Source organism: Leuresthes tenuis, unplaced genomic scaffold (genome assembly GCF_036924035.1).
Source record: "Leuresthes tenuis unplaced genomic scaffold, fLeuTen1.0.hap1 SCAF_17, whole genome shotgun sequence".
NCBI classification, from domain to species: domain Eukaryota; kingdom Metazoa; phylum Chordata; class Actinopteri; order Atheriniformes; family Atherinopsidae; genus Leuresthes; species Leuresthes tenuis.
The window spans coordinates 20,592,042-20,612,445 of NW_027325371.1; the positions used below are offsets into that span (position 1 = coordinate 20,592,042).

Here is a 20,404-nt window from a genome sequence, read left to right on the forward strand (position 1 = left end):
GGTGTGCCTGTTGGGAATTTGCCTTCCCTGAAAAGGTTGCGTGTCTTAGAAATACCAGAATGGTCTACAGGAGCATGTGATATGTTTCCGTATAACACAGCATAGATTTAAAAAGAAAAAACTAATTTTGTTTACTTGGCAGTGATGAGTCATCCTGTTATGTCAATCAGTGAGTAATGCATTAGCTAACTGCTGATTCTGGCATTAGGTTTGTAGATCATCATCTCAGATAGGACGAGCCAGGCTTGCCAGCATGTAAGTGTGGCCGTACAGGCTGTGGCTGGTGTTTTGACAACTGCCTCTAAGTGTCCTGGAAAAATTGAAATGGCCGCTCAGTTCACTGTCAGTCCCATTGTTGGCTTAAACGGCTGCTAGTTCAGAAAAACATGTTTGACCGCACTAAAGCACAACAAAACAGGTCCTTTTCTTGATAAGTTGACGGGTCAACATTGTTTTTTATTTCATTTTCCTTGAAATGCTCCCATTTTCAACAAAGAACATTAGTGTCTTTACATACAAATTCTTGTCAAAAGAAATGGATGGTAACGACCAGCCAGACCAACCAACCACCCATCTCTAAACACCACACTTTTTTTGTTTTTTTCCCCTCCTCCTTTGTCTTTTTCATAAAACCATCAGCAAAAAAAACCCAAAAGCACAAACATTACTGATTAATACACACTGTAAAAGGTGAGGAGTGGGAGGAGGAATGAGGCAAATACATGTCATCACAGTCAGTAGGAAGCAAAGACACAGTATAGAGGAAAAACGGAACATCACCTTGACTAAAAAGAGGATAGAAAACCAATGAAGCAAAACGTTACAGTGTTTGTGAAACTTTACATTTATACACAAGCACCAAAAAGCCAAACTTGGTACATAGACATGAAACTAGAAATCCAGTGAAGGCAATTCATCACAACCCAGTAGCGGAACTGCCACGAGAAGGGGGACGAAGGGGAACGATCCCTGAAACGCATCATGGAGGTATACGGGGAAACAAGGGAAGGCCCTCACTACGTCAACTGAAGCTCAAGAATAGAAATTTAAAGTTTTGTTCTAATATGAGGGGTTGGCGAAACTTTTTTCTCACTTATCGATTGTCCAATGAGCCACGAGGCCCATGTTTGGTCACACTACAAAAACCACAATTCATTGGGAAAAAAACCAAAACAGTAGCTATGCAGGGCTCCTCCCTTAGGTGTTCACACAGGAGGAGCTCCTCGTGAACTCAGTGCACTGTAGTGTGAATTCCTCCTGCCTTTGCGCCCAAGCATCCCCACGACAGCATTAAAGTTCAAATTCCCGGGCTGCAACATCTACCTAAAAAGGTCTGTACACATTCTGTCTATGTTCCTGTGGGCTTTTGTATTCTTTTTTTCTTTTCTTTTTTTTACAGTGACAGGCATGTTGAAGGGGAGGGAAATAAATACACTGGGCCAGTGGATGGTAACAACAAGGTAGGGTTGATAACGCTCAAAAAAAAACCAACAAAACAAACTAAAGGCTTATAGCCTGCAGCTGGTGAATTCCACCGAATAGTTAAAGGCTGGTTAAAGGTTTAAAAAAATCAACACATTTTAATGAGGCCACTGCCTCAGGGAACAACTTGTTCCCCGTTCAGTGCTGCTGGCGCTCCGAAGTGGAAAGCCGATTCTGTGTAAACAGGGCATTAACTGATGTTTAATGCCAAAAACTTAACAATCAAAAGACAGATGTTTCGTTTGAATGGGTTCCATGGCAACGGGAGACTGTGTGGCTGTGTGGTAATTATGATTTGTCATCGGGCGCTCGCTTTCAGGATCCTCCTCAGACCATTGCAGGTTTGTTGCTTTTTTTTTTTGGTGAATTTGTATTCAAATTTCTTTCTAAAATATATGTTTATAATAGATACATATATGCATATATCCCAGTTATATACAAACCAAGTGCTTTAAAAAACAAAGGTGAAATAATGGAGACGGCTGGGGAGAGTATGGGTTGGTAGAGGTAGGGTCTGGGAAGAGGTATGGAACTTAATGTGTGTAGTGTTGGTGGTGCTTCTTTGGTCAAGGGGGTGTCCCCGGTGTACATTTGCATTTGATTTAAGTTAAGGCAGAGAGCCACACATGTGTATGTTTATCTACAGCTGGATATGTACCAAATTCATTGTACTGATAAAGCTCGATCTTCTTCTACATTCCTTTTTTTTGTGAGTTCCCAAAATGTGCTTTAACTGTTGTACTCTGCTGGATTCTGTTCAAAAGAAAAAAAGTAGAAAAACTGGTTCCATTCCTCCTCTCATCACATAAACAAAAGTGCTTCTCTAAGTATGGAGAGGATGTAAGAAATGACAAATCTGTACAATATACACAAATATGATACAGCCCTACAATATGTCCATTCTTCTGGTGACACTGGGGGGGGGTTAGAGATGTAGAAAAGCCCAGTTTCCTGTCCCAAGAGCTTGAGGAAGCGATTTGATTGTAGGGCAAAGGCATGATGGCAGGGTAGTTCTTAGAGGAGTTCTAAAATGAAAGTCATCTAATCTCGCCTTTTATTTTGTCGTTCGCCAGCCTCCTTTTTCCCGCCCTCCGTCCTTGCCCCCTCTGCTGACGCCCACTGTTTGGAAGCTCCACCTGGGCCCTCCTGCTTAATGTTCTGTGGTGGTGAGAGGGACAAATAGGGGTGCTGGGGGAGGGGCGGTGGCGTTGCGGAGGGAGGAGAGGTCGGGGACTCCTGGCCGGAGCAGTTGCCACCACTGCTGCTCATGGCCCGGTGTTTTAGTCTGAGTTTGTGTGGCAGCGCTGTTCCCCGCACCTCCCCCTGAGGATCCCAGCCCTGGGCCTGGGAGCAGCCTTGGTACTGGGGCGGAGGTGAGGCAGGCTGGAGGACACTGGAAAGATGTTGGTTGTGGAAGCTGCCCATGTCTGAGCAGGACGAAGAGGGGAACTCATCGTCATCAGTGGAGGCCTCTTTCTCAGGACTGCAGGGATCGCCTTCACTTGATGTGTCTTTGCTATACGAGGTCGATTGGCCTTGATAATAAGCCTCACTTCTGGGCCCACCTTCGTAGCTCAGCACGGGTGGTTCCTCATCTTGTGCCCTAAGGTATGACTGATTAGGCTGCTGGAGGCGGCGGTACAGGTGGGAGTCGTTGACCCCGTCCACTTGTTCGTCGAGGAGCTCTGCAGATGAATCGCCTTCCTGCTGGTGCTGCTCCAGCTGCTGCTGGGTGAATTGGCACACTCTGTATGCCTGTTTCTCTTTGGCCTCATCACAGCTGTCTGACAGCTCATATGGAGGAGAGTCTAATGTCTTCCTCTCCAGCTGCTCTGTCACCTCGGCCAAAGACTCTGTGGAGCTCTCGATGACGGACTGCGGCAGTTGGCTGACACAGATCTGGCTGCTCTGCTTCTGTGCTGCCTGCAGACCGACGTCCTGCGGCCTGGTCAGGCCGTCCACAGGGTAGGAGGCACTGCTGGCGCCGTACAGAATTACGCTCCTCTGGGCAGCAGGTGGGTGAGCGGCACCCTGGCTGACAGTTTTGATGGCGGTGACGGGCTCCTGATGGGGTTGCGGTTGCTGCTGAAGGGGGTGGTGGTGGTGCTGCTGGCTGTGATATGCAGCATCCATCTCCTGATGCTGCTGGATCTGGTGGTGTGTGGGAACAGAGGCCAAACCACGGTGGATGTTAAACATAATCTGGGTGGTGGTGCCATCGGCAATGTCCATCTCCAGCCTGTCACCTTCCTGTTTGATCTCGAAGGGAATCGGCTCTGGGCTGTCCCGTGAAGAGCCGTCGGACATGTCGGAGAGGGAGCCACGTGGAGAGTACTTCACCAGCTGCCTGCGGCCCTCACTCCTTCCTGACTGCTCAGTTTCAGAGGAATCAGAGTTCATCATCACCTGAGAACCGCTGGAGTAACCGCTGGAGTAGTACTGACTAGAGGATGACGAGGAAGAGCCTCCATTTCCTGCGTTGTTGCCCACACTAATTTGTTGGCTCTTCTCGATGTAGGAGGCTGTGCTTATAACGCCAAAGCGCAGCTTCAGCTGAAGCAGCTCTGTCTTGAGCCTCACATTCTCATCATTCAGTGCAATGACACGGTTTTCCAAGACCATGTCATTGAGACGTCGCTTCTCCCGAGAGCGCTTGGCGGCCTCGTTGTTCTTGCGGCGTTTCTCCCAGTAGGAGGCGTCCTTTTTCTCATCGGATATGAACTCCCGCTTCCGCCTGCAGCTAAGGTTGGGCTTGGGTTTGATGAGCCGTCCCATGCGAGCTGGCGTCCCTGGGAGAGAAGGAAGAGACTCCTCATAACTGCTGAAGGTCTCGTTGCAGTTAAGGTTATTCCCTGAGTTTTTGTTCAATGTTTTGAGAGCTGATGTCAGATTTTCCATTCTTGTCTCGTGGCAGCCAGCTTGAAATGTTTGAGGTTGTGATGAAAACGCTCTGTCTCCAAAGTGTGCGGCTCGTTTATTGCAAGTTTGGTGTGCTAATACAAGGAGGAGACTCAAGTGTCCAAATAAGACAAAAAGATAAAGAACAGATGAAGCTCAGCGTTAGAAACCCTCATTTATCCTCTTGCAGGGTCCAACAGATTGTAAGGGGATCAGATCCGTCCTCCAATTTCTTTTTCTTTTCTTCTCTGGCTTTTGTCGGTTGTTAAAGGTTAAGCACAAGAACAGCACAGTGTGCGAAGGTGGCGGAGAAGTGTCCTAGATCTCCACACAAACAGCAGGATGTAGGTCGGCCCGTCTACCTCAGCATGTTAGTCTCTTGGGAAGTCTTGTGCTCTCTCTGCCTCCCTCCTTCTGTCTGCTCGCTCTGCAGTTGACGGCAAGATGAAAGGCTGCACAGAAGAAGAAAAAAAAAGATATGTTAATCATCACAGACCGCTGGTGTTTTAATATGCACTCTCACATCAGACTTACAACTTATTCTGTTTTGGCATTTTAAAAACGTTCTTCTTTCAGCATGCATACTGATCAGTCTTACGTCTAAGTATGTCGAGCTTTTCTCTGCTGCTCCTGCATGTCTGGCCTTTGCTGGCTTTGTCACCCCTGGCAACATCTGAGTGGCTGCAAGACCTCAGTGTCTGACCTTACGACCCCGCTATTGATCTGATCCGTCTGCAGCCTATGACCCCTGACCCTTTGCCCGGCATGTTGATGTTGGCTTTTGTGATGTAATGCGGGCAACGAGTTCACTGCAAGGCCGACAACCCCGTTTCATTTAGCCAGCCAGGACTTAAAAAAAGCCATCTGTACAACATGTTGAAAGATCTGTGCCCGCATTTTTATGGCAGCTGAGAGCAAAAAACCGAAGGCTGGTAATTATAAACTGCAGCTGAGGCAGGCACACACATAAAATACAGAGCATTACACGACAGAAATTACATCAGTCTTAGACATGCTGAGAGCATGAAAACCAAATTGTAGAAGGATTAGCTCTTCTGTTTAGCCTGCCTGACAAGTATTTGGGCCAGACGGAGCAAAGGGTGAGTCAGTTCCTCACCTTCTGGGGTTCCCCGGATCTGTTTTTAAAGCGTTTCACTGAGAAAAAAAAGATGGAAAAAAATGAAAAGTCCACAGAGAAACCCCATGCCCAAACACCACCACCACCACCCCCACCTTCCCCTGGGCGCTCATCCGCAAAGGAATGTAGCAGCAGTCTTCGTCAAAACAACTCAGTGCCAAATCAATGATGCAGAGTGAGCAGATAAGGCAGACAAAGGCATCCGCTAATGCAGGTCAAGGATAAAGAAGCTGGGACTGTTGTGAGAGATTTGGAGGTGTGGGGGCAGCGGGGAGGTGGGGCATATCTAGGTCAAGAGCCCCTGAAAAGAAGGGAGGCAGGAGGTTTAATACTGGTGAAACCAGAGGGTGCTCAAGACTGCCTGGAAACAATGGAGGTGGGCGCTTCAGAGCAGCAACGACCCCGCTCTAAGCTTCCATTAAAAGTACCAAAATCTTACTAAATTTAAGGCGCTAGCACACGTTTTGGAGAAAGATTCGTTATCTCCGGAAGACAATTAGTATTGACTTTTACAATCCTCTGACTTTTCCTTAACTGCCATAACTTTGTTACCATGTGTAGTGTTGAGTGACTGCTATGAAACGTGATCTTTGTGATCCCAAAACTTACAACAATCTAGGTCAAATGTATTTAGATATTAAACACTTGGATGATCTACTTTATTTTATGAAAATAATGCTGTTCCTCGTGGTTTGTGTGTCTGAAAGTGTGACTTACAGCCCACAGGGTCAGACCACCGAAGTGAAGCAATCATGTGGCGTCAAAAGCATTAGTGCATCATGAAAGTGCAGCAAAAGCAATGTTTTTGTGTTTTTAACCAGCTGCTCTAAATGCCTGTTACCCAACATCCACACTTCTGGGTTAAAGTGCACGTGCAGCACTTCACTCTAATCTCATAATCTGTCAAGGTGTGTGCATCAGTTTTTACTCTGCTCCTCCCCTGGATTTGTCACTATTATGCAATTCCTCACTCTGAACAAAGATTTCAGCCCTCAAGATAGACTCTCTTGGCCAAACCCTTTAAGATCGTCCCCGTGAGCCTCCTGACATGTGCCTGTCGGGCACGAGAGAGCGAGAGGAACCGAAAAGAGGAGGGAGACTTTTTTTTTCTTTTTTTCCCCCAGCGTGTCCCACTGACCCAGAAACTGGGGGACCGGCCGCACTCCGTAAACACAAGTCTGGCTCCCTCCACTGTACGCTTCGCCGGAATATAGGTCAGCTGAAAAAGTCAGAACTGCCTGAAGAAGATCAGGCAGGAAAGCAAAGAAGAAGAAGAAGAAGAGGGCAGTGTGGAGAATTAGGGCATGACTTGATTCACTGTGTGAATATCAACAAAGGTGAGAGCAGAGACAAAGAAGTGGAGGGAAATCGATGAGGGAGAGTTAAAACAAAGTAACAAAGACTGAGATGAGATTATATTGTTGCTTGGTGGTGATGGTGGGGGGGGGGGTGGCAGTGGCAGTTGCAACAGTGTTGGTATTGCATCAATACAAGAAATGTGTCACCCATAGCAACAACAAAAAGGGGGGGACAGTAGGCACAGCCAATCATATCAGACATCCTCTCCCTTCTTCTAAACCAGTGGCTTGACATGGTCAGAAGCAGGCGGTGGAAAAAACAACGTTCCAGAACAAAAAGGAGGCTTATTGACGTCAGAGAGTGCTAATATTCCATATCTCTCCTCAGGGAGGCAGACACATGACTGACCGCTGGTGTTTCATTACCTAAAAGTGGAGGCTCTCTTTCTGTGCGTCTGCGTGTCCTTTTACTCCGCAAGGCGCCTCAATCTTTAACCCGCGCGAGTGAATGCGAGTCATGTAACAAGTTGCCCCGAGATCCTCCTTCACAACTCAGCCCCAAACGCCGCACGCGCCAGTCCCTCACTGGCTCTGCCATCAAATTACAGTCGATTTACATTGTGAAGACGGATCGAGCCGCAGCAACTGGCCCTCACTGCAGAGGGCACGTGAAATGCGGCCACGGCATTTGCATGCGCCGACGCACACTCTTTTCCAGCTCAAATATACAGATGGAAGCGGGGCTAAACTGCTGCCTCTGCACGCATTTGCGCCGGCCTAGATTGCTCTGTGCGTTTATCACGTAGCGACGCTTCACGTGTCATCGCTCGCTCTCTGTGGCACTTGTGGAATGATAGCACAGGAAAAGAATCCCAACTTGCGCTCCCTCACACGACCGCAGGAGTCTAAATGTGGCAGTGAGCTCTGGAAAAAGTGGCCCGAGTTCAAAAGCCGCTGCACATGTTACAGAGGACCGCTTCAGGAGCGGGTCTGACATAAAAGGAGAGGAGGGCACAGGGCACAGGGCACAGAACCCCCCCCCCCCCCCCCCCCCCCCCCTACAGTATGCTGTGTGTGGAACGTGGTGCACAACTCAGGGGGATCATGGGCTCGAAATCCAAGCGTGCAGGCCGACTTTATTCTTGCAAGAAAAATATGTCAAAGGGGAGGGGGGGGAGGGGGGGGAGGGGGGGGAGGGGGGGGGGGTCTAAAGATCCAGGCTGTAAGCCAACAAGGCAGGCGGAGTCCTATCCTTGCTGGATCCTTTTTCCATGAGCACGGGCCATATCACCGCCGCTCTCTCTCTCTCTCTCAAAAAAAGAAGAGTTTCTCGGTCCATGTGTTGCTCCAGTCACATGTGCTCCCTTGGCCTACTAAATGCTGTAATTCGCCTTTCTGCTGGCACCAGACCACAGGACGATAACAAAGGACAGGATGGAAACCGCGCGCAGCTCCACAGAGCTGGTGTGTGTGTGTGTGTGTGTGATTTTATGGGCTAAATTAAGCTTGAAATTACATAAATATTCAGCGTGTTTGGAATTGAACACAGTGACATTATTTAGGTTACAGAGCTTTTCTGTTTCTGCATGACTGCCTCGTTTCTTTGTTATGGCGGGGCGAGGATTTATTTTGGTTGGGTTCTGATTCTGCCTTTCTACACCCACCCCCCACCCCCCCCCCCCCCCCCCCTCCCCCGGGACTGATGTGACCTACATTCATCCCTGGCACACAGACCCAGTGCGCCACGCCAACCAATCGGCGACGGCCGCTCTGCAGCAAAGCGCAGAAATGCACGGCCTCAGTCTACGGGTTTCCGCCGATTGCATAATCTGCTCCATTCTCTAATCCATTTAGATTATTTAATTCATTTATTATGCAACCTGAAACCTACGATAACTACAGCGAGGCGTGCACAGGTCAGCACCGTCACGTGCTTTGTAACGACACCCTTTGGATACTTTTATCACCAGTAGCTGACATGTAAACTTTGCTTAAGGCACGCCGCACCTGGAGTAGAATGCCGCAAGAGGTGTGGGCTGCGAGATGCCCACGTGCAAAGACACCAGCCTGCGCGCACAGTGAAATCCAGACACGCTTCCTATCCAGAACAAAAACAAGAAGGATTAAAAGGAAAAAGTCTTAAAATAACAAAAGCTGGCAACGTGGCCAAGGCACCGGTATTAATCATCAACAAATCTATAGCCGAGAGCAGTTGTTTTAGCTGCTGAAGTTCAATTTCAGGCCACTTCGGACGCAAAAAGAAATGCAGAAATAAATCTCATCGAGCGAGCGACACATTGCGAGCAATATGTTTGCCCGCGCGCCTCCTTTGTTGCACTGTCTGACAAATCGTGCTCATGCATATTTAACCGGGTCCTCAGTCATCCGAGGCGACTCCAACTGTGCCGCGAAATTCACCCACGTCCTCAAAAAAAAGAAGACCCGACTTATAACACTCAGCCCGGGCCGTTTGCTGGGCTACCGCAGACACGCGCGCGTCTGATCCAGATGTTGCGACCCCGCACGGGACACCTGAGTCTCCCGTCGGTCGGAGCCGCGGTTGTAAACAAAAGAAAGGGTGAAAGATAAGATTAAATAAAAAGTGCCGATCATTTTCTCGGTCGTGCGCGCGCCTGTGCGCCTCCTAAGGGGTTAACCCAGAGGGCTGCACAGCCGCGTTAACCTTTACAAAGAGCTGCTACACGTGACGAGCAGAAGTGTGTCCTCGGAGCTTGTATGGGATTTTTCTCCCCCCTCGCCTCCCCCCTCCCTCCCTCCCTCCCTCCCTCCCACTTGTCTGCATTGGGCTAGCCTACTAACCCAAAAGACAGCGGCTCTGTGGAAGTCCTTGTTCAGACGGTCTGCAACGTATGAATCCGACATGATGGATTCTATTTAAGTAACACAGTAATGACACAATAGTATGGAAAAAGGCCAACTGGCGGCACAACTATTTTTCATAAGTCAAGAAACATAGAAACAGTTTTCAAAGATACACAAAGATGCCATGTGTAGGTTATTTAAGTAATAATAGGCTAACAGGCTAATACAGAAATAGGCTAACTGTGGCACAAGTCAAAGCCCTGTTATAGTTCTGCTGATCATTACACTGTTAACGTACACGATCAAGGCTCCTTGCTCGGTTTGACATGAACCAAACGTGTGTGGACAGCAGGTGTGTGTGAGATAAGCGGAGCGTGGATTTAAAGCTAGCTTAAATAGCAGCGGCGCGGCGGCGCGCTACACCTGTTCATCCACATTCACCTCCGACTTTCCACCACAACCCCCAACTTTGGCTGAAGAAATCCCTCGATCTCAAGCTGCCCACCCTCCCCTCCTCTGTCTCACACGCGCGCGGACCCTCGCGCTTAGCTCCGTGGAGGTGGGAAACAGCCTCGCCTTGACATTGAGGCAGTCGCGCCCCAACCTTCAAAACAAACCCCTCGCTGAGCGAGAGCGGCGAAAGTCCCCACAAGAAAAATGCCCCCCCCCCCCCCCCCCCCCCCCCCACACACACACACACTCAAGCAGTTTTAAAATAAAAATTCATATTAAAGACAGACACGAATAAAGACTTACTCCTTTTGTCTGGTATAGTCCACAGAGCGCACACGGTCCTGTTGTTGTCCAGCAATCCGCTTTTCCCATCGGTGGTCGGTCCTCTGCTTCTGCCTTCACGCACTCACACTTCTAAACAGCAGCTCTCCTGTTAGCGCAGGTACATGCCGGAGTGTGAGCACACTGGGTTGTTTTGGTGCGCTCCTGGTGTCATGTTCGCTTCAATACCGCCCTCCCTTCCTCTATTTCTCTCTCTGTTTCCTCCTCTTGCTCTCTCCTCCTCGCTCAGTCTCTAAATGTATGTTAGTAGGTCAGTTGTTGCATAACAGGACGCTTTGGGTGCCTAGTCACGTTTTTTGTTTCTCTCTTGCCTCTGCCCCCTCCCTCTCTCCTCGCCTTCGAATCCTGTTGCAGGAGCGGAGCTGCAGGGAGCGGAGAGGGGGAGGAGACAGGCCCCAGAGGAGGGACGGACCGGGCTCCGAGCCAGATGAAGGCTTATGATAGCCATAACAAGGTTAGCAGGCATTAAAAAAAAGAAAGAAGGAGCAACACACTGTGGAAACGCACACAGAAACAGGTCATGAACATAGACGCTGAAAAAAGAGCCCGTTAAAGCAGCTGCAGCTGGTGTTTCAGGGAAATCAGATTCTCCTCCCTTGTGCTGATGCCAAACTTGGACTAAGAGGCCCATGTGACTGGATTCCTATGCTGTTCCATTGAATTTAAGTCGTTAAAGGAATTTGGGGCATTTTTTAGAAACCTGCTTTACTTTTTGGGCCACACACACACACACACACACACACACACACACACACTTTGAGTAGAGTCTGCAGAATGACGAAACACTTCTTGGACCATCACCTGCACTTTTGTAATACTATAAAGTGATACTGTTGAGCTTTTTGATCAGCTGGATGCGGGGGTCTGCTTTGATAAAGAGAGACTGAGAGAGCTGAGCTGAGAGTCAGTTTAACACTCCCCCTGGTCACAAGCTGTTAAGCTTTCTCTGAATGACGGCTGGCCTCTCTCTTGGGGATGGGGTGAGGAGCATGTTCATCCCACGGGGGCTCGGAATGGAGTTGTTGCCCCTCTGCACTGAAAGGAGGCAGTTGAGGTGACATCAGGTCTTCCCTTTGGAGCAGACCCAGGTGACTATGGGAGAGATTATGCCTGTTGTACACCTGTGTGTCCATCAGAAGAGCTAGAAGAAGGAAGGGAGAGGAAGGTCGGGGGTTCTTTCCTCAGACGGTTCCTCCCCAGGACCCGGTCACAGATATGAGCTAAAAACCTTATTGAATGGACCAGATCTTCTGAGGGCTCTAGGGCCGCGTGCAGATTCAGAGCATGGACAGTACTTCTGAATGAGGAGTGGGAAGTGTGTGAAGCGATCTGGGTTGATTGAACCTTGTTTATTATTTCCATTTTATACTCTTCCTTTCATTTTAAGTTTAGTGTAATCACGAGGTGTGAGGCTGGGGGGGTTAATCATTGCAGAGGTATGGGAATGGCACTCAGAGTCTCTGCTTTTGTATCGCTTCAACAGGGAGAATCTGAATCTGTCCCCTCCTCGGAGGGCTGAGTAATGTTGTTAAACCAGCTTCTTTTGGACACAGTGCAACCATTCTGCGTGATCCAAGAGCATGTTTTGATTCATCTCGATCACAAGCAGGAATGTGTGTCATGCTGGCAGAGTTAAGAACGTGGAAGAGACTCACACAGATATCATATGATCCAAACACTAACATTTGGGTAGGCTTTTGAATAGGCTCACACAGCCGAATGGTTATCAGTGACGGTGGTGCGTAGGGGGCTGGATCAGAGTATGAGTGGAACAGATTTTCCCCCCCAAAAATCTCTAAGCAGATGCCGTGGAATTGCAGGAATAACAGTTTGGAAAGCTCAGTTTGGACTCTCACTGAAGGGGGCCTGTGTCAGACAGCCATCTCTGTGCATGCTGCTGCGGACAGTGATGCTGAAGGTCTGCTCAGTGTCCCACAGTAAGGTCCATTGTCACCAGAGTGATTCAAATCGGCCAACAGCGGCTGAATGGAAGCCTTGAAGGCAGACTTGTGCCGCAGATGTGTTCATGAACTCATTTTGTCTTCAAGGCTGTACTCCTGGCAGCAAGAAAAGGGTGTGTGTGTGTGTGTGTGTGTAAATATTCTGAAAACCTGCCATAAAAAATGTGAGCGTGTTCCACATCATTGAAAATATTTGGGTGATTACTGTGTATAACTGGACAGATATGTGTCCCTGAAGGGCTTTTTACTCTTCATAGCCTAATCCCACCGTTTCAGGTGTGTTTCCATTATTCCTCTTTTACACACATTGCTTAAAATGAGTGAAGTCACTCTGAATGTTTTATTATTTCTTCTTCTTTTTTTGTGGCTGTGGAGCCTGAATTCTGTGCTGAATATTCAGTCACCATTCCTTTGCACCTCTTTGTTCCCTTCTTTAGCAGGAGGAGGTTAGACCGTGCTGAAGCAGCAAAGGCACTGGCCGTGAACTTGGATCCCCCTCCCCCTATAAAACACACACACACACTCTCAGTTTCTCAGTCTCTGCATCGCTCTCTCTCTCTCTCTTGCTACCCATCCTTTACCCCACCCAAACCCGACATTTCTTTCCCCCCTCTTCTAGCTATGTCTGCAAGCGTTCCCATGGCAACTGTCGCACTGCCTGCCTAGCAACAGGCTTTATCCTTTCATTGGTAAAACATGGGGGAAACAGACTAAGCGCAAGAGGGGGTTGTGGGGGTCTGCAGTTTTTTTTTGTATGACTGAGAGGATGAGGATGGTGGTGTAAGAGTATTGCGGTGGATTCCTTAAATAAGAATCGCTTCTTCCCGTTGCTCCACACCTGCAGCGACGACTCCACCTGGGCCTTTTTTTATCTTCCAGTTTAACCTCGGGCATCTTCACTTCCACTTTTGGGAGCATTTTTAAGTTTTAAAAGCTCATCTAATAGACAGACCACATTATCTAACATATTTAAAACCTAATATTTTTCACATATCTTTAAGTACTTATGATATCTAAGTTATAAAGAACATCATCCCTGCAGTAATAAAATGATGATGACAAATGCCAAGCTGAATGAATTGCTGGAGGATTTATCTTAACAAAATTAAAATGACTTTGAATAGTATTTGAACTGAATATTACTTAATTTCAATCTTATCTACCTTTTTGTGTGGGAGTTTCACCTTAATGAAAATGCGTTGGCGCTGGATTTAACATCATCACCAGGGGAACTGACTTGCAGCATAAATGAACAATGAAAATGACCATCTATGATATACTTCTTACAACTCCAATTACAGAAGTTTGGTTCGCTGTGCAAAAGATTAAAACAAAAAAGGTCACTGCAGGACATAGAAAACATGGCAAGTAGTGAAAGTGAGAAATTTTTCTGTTTCATGAAATTGTCAGCTCGTATTCATTTTGATGGCAGCAACATGTCTGAGAAAAAAAGCTGGGACAGGTCTGTGTTTACCACCGTGGAGCATCTCCTCTTGTTTTAACAGCAGTTCATACACATCTGGGCACTGAGGAGACCAGATGTTGGACCTTTGGGAGACGAACGTTGTCCCAGTCTTGTTTGACTCCAGCTGCTCAACAGTTGTGGATCTTCTTCGTGTTAGCATGCTGGTGAAAGGTGTGGACTGCAGGCAGGTCAGTCCAGCACCTGGACTCTTCTACTGTGAAGCCATGCTGCTGTCATAGATGCAGTATGAGGTTTAGTATGGTCCAGCTGAAATATGCTAGGCCTCCCCTGAAAAAGTCATTATCTGGAGCACATGTTGCTCTGAAACCTGTATATACCTTTCAGCGTTGGTGGCGCCTTTCCAGATGTTCCAGTTGCCAGTTCAGTTGGTACTAATGCACCCCCATAACATCAAAGTTTTTTCACATTGCCTCAATCCTTTTTGAATCAACTTTGGCCCAGAAAAAGACGACAGTGCCTCTAGATCACGTTCACATGTGCTTTCTTTGCATGGCAGAGCTTTAACCTGTGTTTGTGGACGGCTGGTGACCTGTGCTCACAGACAGGGATCTCTGTCAGTGTTCCTGTGCTGATGCAGTGATGTCCATGACAGAATCATGTCTGTTTTTAATGCAGCGCTGCCTGAGGGATGCAAAGATCACAGGCGTCCTGTAATTGTTATCTACTGTGTCTCCTACTGAAGTCTTCCCAATTTTACATTCAGGAACATTATTCTGAAATTGCTCCATAATTTATAGTTGCAGTTTTATTTTGCTGACTGCTGAACCTCTGCTTTACTTCTGAGAGGCTCTGCCCCTCTAAAGTGCTCTTTTTATAACCAGTCAGGTTCCTGAGCTGTTGTCAACTGACCTAATTACTTTCAAACACGTTCCTCCACCTTTTTAATTCTCAGGTACCACTTTTTTCCAGCCTTTAGCCCTGTCCCAACGTTTCTTTGAGTCAAGCTGTTCCCCTTAAATTCAAGATGAGCTTTTCGTGAAACAGTAAAACGTCTTCTTTTGTGCACCTGGACTTGCACACATGTGTGAGTCTGGTGCGCCACGGTCTCGCTTAAGGAAATGTCTTTGCTGCCCTCTGCTGATGACAAACATCCGTCGTGTTCACCTTCCCAAAGAGGTTATGTGTTTTGTAACGTGTTTGTTTGTGTCTTTGCATAAGGTTACCAGAATTTGGACACACCCAGTGTACATCTGTGATTAAAAACTCCAGGGCTCTGCGCAAAATGTGTTTGCCATCCCTTAGAGTGTTTCTTTGTCTGATGAAGAGTTTATGCTCAAAAAGGGATTTAACAAACCGTTCAAGCCTTGTTATGTTTTTCTCCAACTTAGATGTGACGTGCATGTCCTCTGAAGTCAAGAAGGGTATAGATCCAATTTTTTCTTAAATTTTTTTAATCAGCCTTGTTGGAGTTATGCAACCCTGGACTGTTGCAACTGAAAGAAAGCAATCTGCAATTGTTATTATTTTTTTTTTGCTAGGAAGAGACCCCCAACAGTGATTATCATAACTGAAAAGGCCTGCACTGCTTCATTGAACTCCTGCCGCGCATTCCTTGTCGTCATGAATTTTCCTCCAGCTGTTATGAATAAATCTTGTGTTTTGAAGGTCTCTAATAGAACCATTGAGTAACAGCAGACACACACACACACTCCCACACACCCACTGTCTCTGTCTGACTGGCTGTCAGCCCGTGTTGCTGCCTGCAGGGACTGTGGGAGACAAACCTGCCAAGTCACGACCCGGCTCTTCACCGCCTGCATTTGCCAGTCAAACCTTACCTTTCCCTACATCCCCGCTCATCATCTCCTCTCTCTGTTCCTGAAAAATGTATCTCCTGGATTAGATGGCGCCATGTTTTGTGCATTTCTTTTACACGGTCAGTGTGGTCGCCGCGTGTTCCTTCCACCTTATGCTGCTCAGCGGAGCCCAACATGCACGCCGCTGGTGGAGTGTCCCCCTTTCAGCAATGATCAACACAACACCGCAAGATCAGTCAGATGTGTTTATTTGTTAAGATGAAAATGCATACAGACAGCGGATGTCACCTCAGTACAGATAACGACAAAGAGAAACACGTCGAGACAACTCAGCTGTACAGGTTACAGTGTTTTTCCTCAGCCGAGCGTGCTCCTTGACAGGACCATGTGACACATAACAAGTGGTGTTTTGTTTGAGCAACCTGATTCAGAACAGCCGCGTCTTGCGGCTCCCAGCACCTGCGGTGGTTTTTTTGCCAGCTAACGACTTCCTCTCTGCGTCTATTTGCTGTCTGTCTCAGTTTGTGTTTGCAGGTTTTTCTTTAGCAGAGCTGCGCCACCCTGATTACACAACTTTTCCCACCGTGGTGTGTTAGCAACCCGACTTCCAACCGAACCCGGTCTGGTGAGGCTTGCATTGTAACTTTTTTTTCCCTTGTTGTCAGACTGGGTGAGATGGAGGTTTTTTTTTTTTACACTTCACACTATTACAGATAAGACTTGCATTTCTCAGCAGCCGTGATGGGAGCTGAGATTACAGTAGGAGGTTGTTGTTAAACAGCAGGCAGTATGATGAGTGTTCAATCACATTTAATTCAATATGATACAACATAAAAAAACACAACGTTAACTTGACGTGAAAGTTCTTGTGCGTGAGCCAGCACTGCTGCTTTTCTGTTATATTTCTAGAGTTTCTTATTAAAAGTCGAAATATCAGCACACGGATTATTGGTCATCAGTTGACTTTGGCCATGAGCTGCTCTGTGAAAAGCCTCTTCAGCTGCGCCACCTCCTCACTGAGAGAGTTGAGCTGAGACTTCAGGTAAGTGTTCTCGTGCTGATACTGGACCTCATTTTGTGCTTGGCTGGGAGGAGAATGGAGGCTGTAGCTGGCGCTGGGAGCACTGTAATGAGGGGACTGTCTCTCTCTCCTGCCATCCTCCCCCTCCAGCTGCTGGAGCCAGGAACCAGCGCAGTGCCCCGCTCCCGCTTCCCCTCCGCTCAGTCCTTTGACGGCTTCTCTGGGGCCTTCCCGTCCCACGGCGGTGAGCGTGGGGCTGCGTCTGGCGCTGCCGCCGTCACCTGCAACATCGAACGCCTCGCTGCATCCGGGTGTCTTAAAACGCAGCTTGTGAGGAAGGTTTTTCATCGTCTCTCCTTGGTCCAGCCTCATTCCACTGAGGGCTGTGGTGTGGTGAGCATCACCAGGGGAGTGATGGAGGTCATAGCCCAGCTCCTCCGCCCTGTGTGGGGAAAATTTCCCATGGTCGCCAAGCCGGTCTTCAAAGAAGATCGGGCTGCCCACACTGGACCCACCCGGTGTGGAGAAGCCGGAGTCCTCTGACATGTTACTAGCGTCCCTGGAGCTCCTGGCGCTTGACTGGCCCGTCTGGTTGTTGGGAGGTGGTACTGGAGAGCTCTGGAGGCCTCCGTCTCCTCTGGGGAGGTAGTAGTGAGGAGTTAAGGTTTGAGTGGTGTGGTGTGGAGCTGTGGCGAGGGGGAGAATTGGTGTGTTGGATGGATCTTTAACCAGGCCGAAGCGGAACTTCAGAGCCAGCAGCTCTGCCCTGAGGCGAGCGTTTTCCTCCAGCAGCGCCAGCACCCGGCTCTCCAGGACCATGTCGTTCACACGCCGCTTCTCTCGCGAACGCTTGGCCGCCTCGTTGTTCTTCCTCCTCTTGTCCCAGTAACCATCATCCTTTTTGTCTTGAGGGATGAACTCGCGCTTGCGGCGGACACTGGAAGAGGGACTCTCTTTGCGTTTGATGGCTGTGGTGCGACCCAGCAGGGAGCGAGCCAACAGGCTGCTGGAGGTCAATATGGAAACAGCCTCGTCTGTGAAGGACATAGAACCCGCTCCTGCTCCTCCATTTCCACCGGAAGCCACTGCTGCAGGCGACTCCATGGCATGGAGCACGCTCTCCTCCTGAGACTCCTCTTCAAACATCATGCCAGGCAGGGGGGGGATGATTCTTTCTTCAGTGAGTAGTGGAGAGGACCGCTGTGTGGTGCTCAGTGCTCACAAAACTCTCAGGAACTGTGGGAGCGGATAATGTAACTACAGTGCCACCTAGTGGTAAAGAGAAGGAAGGAAAGGAGCAGAGGGATTTTCTGGTTACGCAAGAGCCATTACAACACAATATTATGTAACCCCATTACATCTCTTCAATAAAACGGGAGCAACTTGTGCCACAACCTTACAACCTTCGTTACATGTTCAATATGAGACAACGCGTGTTGTAACCTCAAAGTTATTCATCCGCAGCGGACTTTTGGCGCTACTTGAGGCGGTCAGCACCATTTTTAAAAACAAAGAAATAATAAATTACAAGGTGATGTCAATGTTTGTTCAGATTTATTATTAAACGTGCATTCATGTTTCGTTAGAAGACTTAATTTGCTCGTATTCTAAGCCCCCCCGCCCCCTCCGGTTTAAGTCTACCTGAGACGTGCCAGCGCTGAGCGGTTTCCGGTGTGACTGTTCTACATGCCTCATCAGCACTGACCCACATGTCTCGCGGGGCGCACCGCTCTACTCTCGGTCACTTGGAACTATCAGTGCTGACCTGATTCTGCTTTCCTGCCTCATCACTGAAATTTGAAACTCGGTTTGAAAATTACAGGCAGTTCGACGTGGTTTAGAACCGACTGCTTGTGTAAGCGACTTAAAAAAAAAAAAAAAAAATTGTAGAAGAAGTAAAAGAAGACTTTTTACATTCATCAGCTGCTCAAGTTCATAAGCGACAACACAACAACGAATCAGCTCGTAACGAATGATGACACGGGTGTATTTAGCTCTAAATGTCACGTTTGGCTCCCATGCAGTAAAACAGAAGGAAATGATCAATTTACAAAATGATTGTACCTGTGGTATATCAGTTTTCTCCGCCGGTGCGCATGCCTCTTCTCCGCCTCTCCAAGCGTATTTTGGTCTGGTTCAGGAAGGTGCGCTTTTCTCTGTCTCCCTCTCTGGTTAAATACCGCAGATTCACTCGGAGCTTGTTACTTAATATTATCATCGGCGTGCTGCACCTCCACTCTGCTCCACTTGGAATGCCGCAACTCCTATTTGTAACGTCGAGTTCACCTCAGGACGGTCCCTATCCTCACTTGAACCAGCGGGGCCCTGTTTGTGTGCGTGTCTCTGAGACCGCCCCTCTCACCGCCATCCAAAGGAAAGCTCCCATCGACGCTCACATAACATAGCCTCTCAGGCATCATCATCATCATCTGACCTCCGTGGCCACGCCCCCTCTGATGGGATAATCTTGTAACAATTAGATAATGTTGCGCCTCTCTGTGTCTCCTGTGACATAAAAAAGGAGGACTCTGTGAGTCAGCCTTTGAAAAGAAGTCTATAACTCCTTACATAAGTGGCAGTCTTCGGGATATTTTAAGGATTGGCTTGCAATTACACGCACCTCTGATGCGTTCTGCTTTTGAGTAGAAGGACTGGTGAAACGTGGCACGATTTTAAAGTGATGTTGAATTATGTTTCATAATTCTACGACAGAGAAGGACACTTCTGTTTCAGGGCTGTGAACAGTGGTGACGGTGGAGACAGTACATCCCACTTCAAACCCTTGAATTTAACTGCTTTTGTATGTGTAAGTGTTGAGCCACTCTGTATTTATTTATGCATTAACAGAAAAATGGGAAATATGTGCAGTTGTTTATTGAACTTTGGCCTTATTTTCAACACAGCCTGAATCTCTTTGACAAGCTTTCTGTGATTTCTTTAAGTAGTCTTCAGGAAAAGTTCTCCAGGCTTCTTGAAGGATGATGGCTGCCTTTTGTGCTGACGGTCCAGATGAATGTTTTAGGCCTGACTCTTTTGTCCTCCATTCATCCAGTCTTCTCAGACTTTTAAGGACACTGCACGCCACGCTGAGATATACAAAGTTTTCAGCTGATAGTTAATTGAGGATCACCTAAACCAATGCGAACAAATGATGTATCTTTGTGACGGGCTGCTAGTAACAAAGTGTGTAAAGATACAATTTAGAATTGGTTCTTTGCTTATTTGTCTGTTGTGAATCGAAGTAACACTGGTTAATTTCTCGAGGTAGGGACCTATTTTATGATTAAATTATTCACATTTCAGTGTTAAATGATCACGTGAAAGGACTGGATTGATAATGAGGGAAAAAAACAGCAAAGAACAAGTTCAAAAGACCTTCAGAAAGCCTGGAGAACTGCTGTTCAAGAGCATGTTACAAGAAAGTCTGGATCACTGGAGGCAAAAATAAGAAGTGAGGGGTGGCTCAGAGTTTTTGGACACTACTATTTGTTATTATAGTTCTGTAAGAATGGGGGTATCAGACTAAATATCCCCATTTAGACAACGTATTGTACAGACCTTTTGTTTGAAACTGAAAATTATACAGCACACTGCAGAAAAAGTGTGGACATTGTAGCTTGTAACTTCCACGACTGCAAATTTATTTAGCAATTGGGACCACAGCGAGTACAACAGCAGCTAAAGTCTTGCATTTATACCAGCTTACGATGAGGGCACGCTTGTAGTAAGATCCTGTGCCGAAACG

At 47.6% G+C, this 20,404-nt stretch overlaps 2 protein-coding genes across 2 annotated transcripts; both read right to left on the reverse strand.

The window, feature by feature from the left end:
• Positions 1-422: 422 nt before the first annotated feature.
• On the reverse strand, positions 423-10,748 carry LOC140272930 (uncharacterized). Its single transcript, XM_072368440.1, has 2 exons — positions 10,396-10,748; positions 423-4,832 (listed from the first exon to the last, which is right to left on the reverse strand). Exon 2 carries the CDS (start codon positions 4,378-4,380, stop codon positions 2,524-2,526), a length of 1,857 nt encoding a protein of 618 aa, XP_072224541.1. The 5' UTR covers positions 4,381-4,832; positions 10,396-10,748; the 3' UTR covers positions 423-2,523.
• Positions 10,749-16,431: 5,683 nt separating this feature from the next.
• nfil3-6 (nuclear factor, interleukin 3 regulated, member 6) lies at positions 16,432-19,038 on the reverse strand. The gene is made up of 2 exons (XM_072368803.1): positions 18,724-19,038; positions 16,432-17,928 (listed from the first exon to the last, which is right to left on the reverse strand). Exon 2 carries the CDS (start codon positions 17,806-17,808, stop codon positions 16,594-16,596), a length of 1,215 nt encoding a protein of 404 aa, XP_072224904.1. The 5' UTR covers positions 17,809-17,928; positions 18,724-19,038; the 3' UTR covers positions 16,432-16,593.
• Between the last annotated feature and the right edge of the window lie 1,366 nt (positions 19,039-20,404).